At 37.1% G+C, this 9,479-nt stretch overlaps 1 protein-coding gene across 1 annotated transcript in view; it reads left to right on the plus strand.

The window, feature by feature from the left end:
• Nucleotides 1–6,957, plus strand: part of LOC136240421 (uncharacterized protein C5orf34 homolog) — a 27,133-nt gene extending 20,176 nt beyond the window's left edge. The window contains exons 8-9 of the mRNA XM_066031403.1: nt 6,177–6,275; nt 6,329–6,957. Coding sequence (XP_065887475.1) covers nt 6,177–6,275; nt 6,329–6,422 — 193 coding nt within the window. The 3' untranslated portion in view covers nt 6,423–6,957. The remainder of the gene's footprint in view (nt 1–6,176; nt 6,276–6,328) is intronic.
• Nucleotides 6,958–9,479: the final 2,522 nt, after the last annotated feature.

Raw genomic sequence — 9,479 nt, forward strand, 5'->3', positions numbered from 1 at the left:
GTGATTCAATCAGTATGGAGACTGCATCACGACGGTTTCTACTGGTGTATGAAGGTTTAGTACAGTGGCAGAGGCGGCGGAGACACCAGGGGGGCTGGGGGTCTAGCTTGGTGATGTCATGGCCTAGTTGTAAATCAAAGGCCAAAAAAAGTAATTACCTGCTGGAAATAGTTGCCTTCTACCAACAACTAGACTGGATCTCCTTATTATAACTACATAAATAACTTGCTACATTGCTCCTCAAAGAATACTGCGACTGCTCTATTAGAGTATCTCAATCTTGACTGCTCTATTAGAGTATCTCGAATGACGTTAAACTCTCCATCACAGTTACAGATAATTTTAGGGGGGCTAAGCCCCTCCATATTTTTTCACAGGGGCTGCATCCCCCCTTACCTCCCCCCCTTCTCCGCCACCCCTGTACAGCGGTATATGGCTATCTTCTTTGTAGAATAAAGCTAGTAGCCTGTGTTGTTACAGTTGGCAGGTGTCATTGTACTAGTTCTTGAGTCTGTTTCACTAGCATCATGTCACAGCTTCAATATTCAGTAAAGCTGTCTTGCTGAAGAATTTTACAAATTGAATCTCAAGACTGGGAAAGGGAACAGGAAAAGCACGAAGATGTGGCAGAGAAACCATGTAACAACAATAACTGCATACTGTATAGCAGGTTTTTCTTGTACAAAATTAATGCAAGGTGGAAAATAATGAACTGAAATAGGCATGCTAGCTGTGTTTCTCTGTGAATTTATGCAGAAAATCGATGTTTTTCCAGGAAGCAGGGTAGCTAGCAATGTGTGAAGAAACATGTAGTGTAGGCCAGGGTGATAATTAATCAGCAAGTTTTAGTGGCATGCATGTGACGAAATGTGGTCACATGCTATGTTATGCTGGCTGTATCCCTTCACTAGTGGCCTGGCTAAGTTCACAGCTCCTATATATATTTAGTTAACTTGATTAGTATCCCTTGGCTGGGTGAAAAGAAAAATATTGTTGGACATCATCATTAGACATGATCTCTGTATGTTTGTGGTCATTTACTAGAGGTCATTACTTCACTTCAACCCAAATTTATGCCTTGTCGGGTCTGGCCAGTTCTTTTGATTTAGGACCTGTCATTGTCCTGCATGAACAGGTGTGCATGTGGTGTGTGTTAATTATTTTAATTACCTCATCAATTATAATGATGCTGAAACCATTGTGTGAATGTTCTCATCAATAAAAATGTGGTGTGTGTAGTGGATGGGATTCAATTTGTTGTGTTGTAAATAAACAGTATATCATAATAAATGCATCGATTATGTGGATGGTATAAGATCCACTGTTACTAGTAGCGCATTGTACATTTGCATGAAATTTGAATGTAACGTCTCATCACATTAATAGGTAGAGGTGTGTACATTTAAAACATCATCTTTATGATAATAGTTCTAATCAAAAGGGCAGAACCCTACATTTTAGTAGTGGAACCATTTAACAGCTATAACTCTGGATCCTGGGTTGTGTGGCTCCTTAGGTAGTTACCTAGACTATATGTTACTGGAGGATCAAGTCACCAGCTGGTCTGGGATACATTCAACAATGTCAACACTACTCCCTGTATTAACAGGCTTTAACCTTTATCAGGTCCCTAGTGGGATAGTAGTTAATAGAGTAACCCAAGGATACATAGCTGAGTGGTCAATGTGTAACAACACTCTTCACAATCATCAACTAGTTCTCCTCTAGCAGTGTTGGGGGTAACGCGTTACAGCAACGCGTTATGTAATAATTATTACCTTTGTGGTAACGAAGGTAATATAACCCAAGTTATTTTACTTGCAAATGTAACACATTACCTAAGTAATGAAATTACTGTAACAAGTCTAATATTACATAATATCAAGGTTTACAAGGTTACTAATCTCGTTAGTAATCTACTGTAGCCACTACAAAGTAATGAAGCTGCTGAATGAAGCTTATTCACCAGCTTCTTACTTATAACCAAAATTTGCACATTGTCCAACAACGCAATCATGTCACGTGATAAAGTGGTAGTTTCACACGTGACAGTTTAAGGCTGTGGACACAAAGTAATATAAGATGTAATAATTATTCTATGAATCTGGCTCGCTGGAATATAATCACTAGTCCAGTTTGTACCCTTTGTCACTGTACTCAACCAACAACTAACCATATTTTAACCGGTTATTCCATTGCACTTGATCAAGGCAGATACACTTGGCGACATGACTCTGTTCTGCAGGTTCTTGTCCGCAACTTTAAGAAAGATTTACCACCATGTTATAAGATTTATGCAGATCTTCCTGGCCACCAGGCAAGTGTTAGTCCCCCAAGTACCATTCCACCTCATATTACATCTACCTTAAGCAGACCTGATCTTGTGGTAGTTTCCACAGATTCCATCACATTATTAGAACTCTCTGTAGTTACTAATACTGAACATCACCTTTTAGCTGCAAGGAACCGTAAAGAAGATGGCTATGGTTCATTACTGACTGACCTTCAACAGGCTGGATTTTCAGTTAATCTTGTGACAATTGAGGTTGGCTGTTTGGGCCATTTCATGCCACAGACTGTCTCTAAACTAAGCGATGTATGCCATCTACCGAAGAATACTATTCGTTGTATTCTTCAGCAAGCAGCTCGTGTTGCAATCTCCTGTTCATATAGGATCTTTAATTCCCATGCTTCCACTACTTGGGATGTAGTTGATCTGTTTACCTGTTGAGAAGCCATGTATAATATTGTTTAGTTTTGTATGTAGTTTTTTTTTTTTTTGGTCTTGCCAGGGCTCCATACTTTTTAGTAATAACTTGGTAACCCTGAGACTGGACTCCTGACCCCTTGTTCATGTAATTGTCAATTATTATGACGTTTATCTCTCATTATAGTTACTTTATTTTTTGGGTAATATGTAATGTAACTGTAACTAAATAGTTCAGTTGTAAATAATATGTAATTTGTAACAAGTCACATTTAACAAGTAACTGTCCCAACACTGTCCTCTAGGTTGGCTAGTAATCTTTATACAGTTGTCAATGACAATGTTGTCAAGTCATCGTTTAATATGATTTTGAAAGAGGAAGTCATTGTAACTGGTTTTGGCAAGTTGATAGCCTATCGTAGTGGGAAGGTGTACATTTCCTTTACTGATACCACCCTGGAGATGTACTGGCCTCAACAAGATGGTGTATCACTGGTACCAGGTGTACAACTACCACCTGGTCATTGTAGAGTGTTATCACACAATGGACGCTATCATCTGATGACTGTAGCTCACCCTCCGGCAACCTTATCAGTGGTAAGTTGAGAACACCTCACTATAATGGACAATTTGAAACCAACAATTTTAGAGTTTTTTTTAGGGGTACAAAAAAAATATGGAGCTATACCAGGTGGGAACAAATCTTTGGGAGTTTTTCTATTGCATGACTCGTGTCCTTAACCAGTGTACAAGTAGCAACAATGTTGTAGACACTGTACAAAATAATATCATGTGAATATTTCTAACACTAAATACCACAAACTCCTCTTTCACTATTCTTTTGATACAGACTGTTTTGTTGGCTACATTTGGTTCATAATTCTTGACTGGTACTTATTTTACTAACTGAGCATTTACAGTACTTGTTTCAACACTACTTGCATCCTACAAGTTGAGCTGAGCCCTGAGAAACACCTAAAAGAAGATGGATTTTTTCCCAAGAGAAATGCTGTTTGAGGTAATAGTATGTTGTGGTTTGGTCCCTTAAAAGTTCAGAAAGTGATGCAATAGATGGTGGGCTTTATTTTATGGCTTCCCCATAGGAAATTTGATTGGTCATAAATATTGTCAGCAGTGTTGGGGGTAAAGCGTTATTACATTTATGGCATATAGCGAAGTAATGTAACTAACGAAATACGCTATTAAAACAGGTAATATAACTCAAGTTACTTTACTTACAAATGTAACGCGTTACCTAAATAATGGAGTTACTGTAATGAGACTAATATTACATAATATTATTACAAGTAACGAAGTTACTACAGTAATCTCGTTAGTAATTCACTGAATATCGCCTATAGCCACAACAAAGTAACGAAGCCTACTGAATGAAGCTTATTCACTATCTTCTTGCTTATAACCAAGATTTGCTCGTTGTCCAACAACGCAATCATGTCACGTGATAAGGTGGTAGTTTCACACATGACAGCTTAAGGCTGTGGACACAAAGTAATATAATACGTAATATTATTATAGTTACTTTATTATATGGGTAATATGTAACTAACTAAATAGTTCAGTTGCAAATAACATGTAATTAGTTACTTTTAAAGAGTAATTTCCCCAACACCAGTGGCGTAGCCAGGAATAAATTTTTACCGAGGCAAAGTTTATACAATTGAAAAGGTCTGCTTCTGACTCAAATGATTCACAAATACTTTCAAGTATGGGTGGTACAAAATTTGCAGGTTGACTCTCTGGTTGGATGTAAGAAACTGTTTCAGAAGACTATGATGTTTTTCTACATGTCAAAGTAATGCTTCAGCTTAGTTAATGCTACAGTATACCATGCTTCAATTATTAATAAAAGTAAACTATAGTTTAACTGCAATCAACCAGCACAAAAAACTGAATTACTCCAGAGATAGTTTGTCAATGAGTGGTCAGGAGGCCATCCATGGACTGCAATGGAGGTCATAGTCATGCACACTATACTTTTTATTGATCTGATGTGATATTTTTCAGAGATTATATCTCTTTTATGTGATGATCAACACATGTGTTAAGCATGTCAAGCTAGGGCATCTGGGAGCATGCTCACTCAAGGAAAATTTTGAAAATATATGCTTTGAAATGACATGTGGAGGCTATTTTTTATTGTAACTGATTTGCATGATCAATTAGCTCATGAGACATAAATGTAAATAATTCAGACCAAGCAGTGTAATGAGAACGGAGGCTAATCTGTATTGAATGTTCTATTAGAGTATATTACGATGACTGTTCTATTAGAGTATCTCGATCTTTTACAAATTCAAGAAGGTCCAGCACCGTGTCACTGTAGGCTCTGGTCCTGCTTAGTGCTACAGCCATAGATTCTACCATGTGTGATACAGTAATCCTGTCTAATATAAACGTTTGAGTAGAAAATCAGGGGTGCTAAAACTCAGGCCTGCTCAGCCTGTTGTTGAGAATTTTTACCGAGGCAGCTGCCTCGGTTGCCTCAATGGTAGCTACGCCACTGAACACTGATTGTCAGACATTTCAATGAAAAGATTTTTGAAATACTAATATAGTGGATCAAACAGAACTACAAATGAACCAAATTTCAAGATCTTGTGTAATTCCATCCTTGAGTTATTGGAGGGTTCAGCTCAACGTGTACATACTACTATAGTCAAAGCTTTAGGACAATCACTTTGGATACAGCTAGTGGTACTTCCATAATAGTACTAGTTAGAACCTAGTGAAAACTGGCAGCTAGTCTCATGTCTATTCTGTCTTAGGGAAGTGAGGAAACTACTCTAATAGAACATACACTTGTTGTTGACAAATACTCTAATAGAACAGTCAATTCTGTTCAAATGATCAAGGTCCTCTAAACTGGATAGTTTTGACCACTACCACCTTACATATATTGTTGCACAACTAGTGTATTGGGAACTATGAAATAGTAGAGTGGAACCACTCAGTAATTACCTCATTAATAATTCTGGATCCCGGGTTGTAGTTACCTAAACTACATGTTACTGGAGGATCAAGTCACCAGCTGGTCTGAGATACATTCAACACTACTCCCTGTATTAACAGGCTAAGTGTGTTACTCTTTACAACTGTAAAATTTTGGTCCCATATTACAGGTGACAATCCTAACTTGCAAAATAAATGTACAGTGGAAACCTCAGTTATCCGGACCCCACTTATCTGGATTCTTGGTTAACCGAACTACAGAAATGACTACTTTATTATGGTAGTGATTGTTCTATTAGGGTAGTTGATGATGCTAAAATTGTTTAAAATGTTCTTAAACTAGGTCATTTATACACAGTTTCAGAGACATGGAATTTTCAGACTTGCGGACCACCCCTGCTCCCAAGGGGTTTGGATAATTGAGGTTCCAGTGTATTTATTTGGTGTACATTCTCCTACTGTACTGCTGGTTTGTAACTTTAGTTGGTGCTTCATACAGGCATGTTGATGTAGCTGTGAAGTGGTGTGAGTGGGTATATAGTCCACCACATCATCATAGTAACAACTTCACCATCACTAGTAACATGGATCATAATAGGTTAGTACTCACATTATATAATGTTTGATGATGAGGGGATATCACTGCCGTAGGCTAGCCATTGAAGAAGTTAAGAAAATCAAACAACTTCACAGTATCCTTAATATGACTAAGTACTTATTACAGGTGTACTTAGCACATCCTTAGTCTCTTGATATCTTGCAGTAACATGACAGGAAGTGTGAAATGAGACTTGATGTTGTAGGCAGGTTACTTTACACAGAGCTCACTTCTCTGTACTACAACTATGACACCACTATTGTAATTAATTCTTATGTATACTGTATTTACTTGTTAAATGCCACAGTGCTTGTTTAAAAGATCAATTCAAACTCAACCGCCACTCAATATTTGAAAATGATGTTTAACCTTATGAGTTTAAAATTGATTGTGGCACTGCTCAAGTACAGCTACTATTGAAGGTGCAGCATTTAATCTAGTATAATAGTATAATTATGTTGTTCTGGTTGTAAACACCTTAACAATGATACACAGTGGAACTTGGTAGTGTGGAAGTAGACAAGTCAGTGAAAGTTGCCAGTGGTGATGTTGCAGGAAGTAAGCACGCCCCTACTGGAGCCCCACCCATCAATAAGGTGCTGCAAGAGACTCACCAAGCTTTGTGTGATATTGACAACATACTTCAATCATAAATAAAATTTTATAAAAGAATTATTTGACTTACCCAAATGGTTTATCTGTCATTGAATTGAGATGGTAATAGTTGGATATGTGGTATTTTCTGTTGTGCCTGAGCATCTCATCTATACACCTTTTGTGAAACCACTGATACTTGTTCCATTAGGTACATAAATCTTTAGCTTGTATGTATGCACCTGAGCAACAAGTCAGTGGTCATTATGTAATCATCATCAGGCAATATGTCAATCAATATAGTGGTGTTGAATTCATTTCATTTAAATGGTGTTGCATAATGTATCTGTGAGAGTGATAGAGATAATTGTAATATTTGTGTTGCAGGTCATATTATATCATGACAAGCTGATAATTAGCGTGCAACTGTAAGACAATTGGTACAACACACAGCCATTCCACGTTTTGCAGGATCTTTGATTATACTACAGAATGTGTCATACAGTATGATAGTACTGTATACTAGGGATTGTGAAGGTTTGGGCTTTTCTGGCCAAAAATATCACCCTAAAACCATCCTCACAATACCTTCATGGCACCTTGGCAGTATTGGTAAAGTTGGTAAAAATTTTTTTTGATTTAGTGGAATTTTGATTGACTGATGGCATAACTCGATAACAGCTTAGGCTATGGGCATGATTTTTTCACTGATCAACATTGGCTTCAGCCCAACAGGTGCCTTTTGGCATACTGCAGTATGTACAATGCATGCACCATGGAGTTATATACCTGTGTCCTCCTTTGTGTCCCATTAATTTATCTTTGCTGATAACACAAGGTGTCGATTTGCGGTAGTGCCGCATGATAGTTTTCCTGTGTTATCATCCGAGTTTTCTGTTACTACTGGATTGATTACAGAGGTCCATCTCATAGTGTTCTTCATTTACAATGCTGTGTATTGGGCTGAACATAGCTGAAAACAGCGTAATGGCCACTTCAGTAATTGCAATAGTTGGGGTACGTTTTATTGATTGATTTATTATTTTATACTGACAACAATCAACACAATGCCATTCCTCCTTGTTGGAGTGATACAAGACAACAGCAAACAAAACTACACATAATGGTAGACACAAAGCTAGACAATAGAAAACATAACACCAACACACAAACAACACTAAATTACATACTTGACAATAAATGGCTTTTTATGTAGTCTCAAAAGTCTCTATAAGAATTAGGTTCTTTAATGTCAGCTGGCAAAGAATTCCACAAATGTGTGCCTTTGTACCAAAAAATCTTTGCGTGAAAGTAAAATGATATCTGATTGATCAGACGAAATCAATAATCCTGACACCACTCTTTTTTTAATGTGGTATTAGCAGGTTTACCAGTCATAATAATGTTAGAACTTAGAAAGAAAAGAAGTTAACAAATAAGACTAATAAGTACATATAATCTGTATGGTTTCTGTTATCCAAGCACCCCAATTATTGTGATTGCTGAATTGTAGCATTCTGTTGTTGGTGTGCTTCTATTAGAATAATTGAATCAACAAGTGTGTATAATGACATAATGTGATTAGTTGTATATACCTTAATCCGTACCTCTAAGGGACTGACTAAGTCGATCTGTGACTGCAGTCAAAAGTGTCTTTTAAAGAACAGTCCTTGTTCTGTGATTGTGCATAAAAAACTGTTTATCATCCGGTAACATCCCCCACCCCCCATACACACACTTGTAATATTGTGCCACATGCTCTTTGGAGGTTTGTACAGTAATCAATGATATATTATTCATGATGAATGTTCTATTAGAATAGTTTTGACTGCTCTATTAGAGTATCTTGATCTTTAGACAACACGTTTGTTCTCTTTTCAGGAATCAACGCAAGTTTCCTATTACATTGTATATCTATTCCCATTTCATGCATTCTGTATATTTGTGTTATCACACGAACAAGATAGTCAGTGTCTGGTGTTACTGCTGCACAGAGGGGGTTTATAGAACCCCAGGAAATCCCCATAAATATACCCCTGGATCAGTTAGTGGAATTCCTTTCATTTTTACACAGTTTAACTGCTTTGTTTGGGAATGCAGTATCTGGTACATGTCATCTAGGCTCTTAAGTATTTTTAACTTGCTTAGACTCTTAGTCCTATTTTTATGATAATCACGAGCTAAATAGTATGAGCTGTTACAAATATGGCTTCTTTTCCCAAAAGGTTTAGGTTTGCTCCAACCATTTTGAATGTCTTTAGTACTGTTCATATAGTAGCATAAAATTCTGGTTTTGGGTGAAAAGACCGAATACTATCTTATCTAGTAAATATGTTTCATCTTAAGAAGTCAAATCAGACACTGTTTCAGATGGTTTCAGATGGTCTGTAGCTGGCATGGAGAAAATAAAACCTAGGTCTGGAAAGAAAGTCACAGGGTCAAGCAGTGCTTGTTAACACTGGTTACCTGCTCTTCAGGCTTGAAGTCATCCTTGATTGATTTATAAAGATCTTCATAGTTGGCATAGCCATTCTTCTTTGTTTCAGAGTTGCACATGTACATAAAATATTACAGAAAAAATACACATGCACAACAACATACTACAACCTC

The sequence above is a fragment of the Dysidea avara genome, chromosome 12 (assembly GCF_963678975.1).
Source record: "Dysidea avara chromosome 12, odDysAvar1.4, whole genome shotgun sequence".
NCBI lineage: Eukaryota > Metazoa > Porifera > Demospongiae > Dictyoceratida > Dysideidae > Dysidea > Dysidea avara.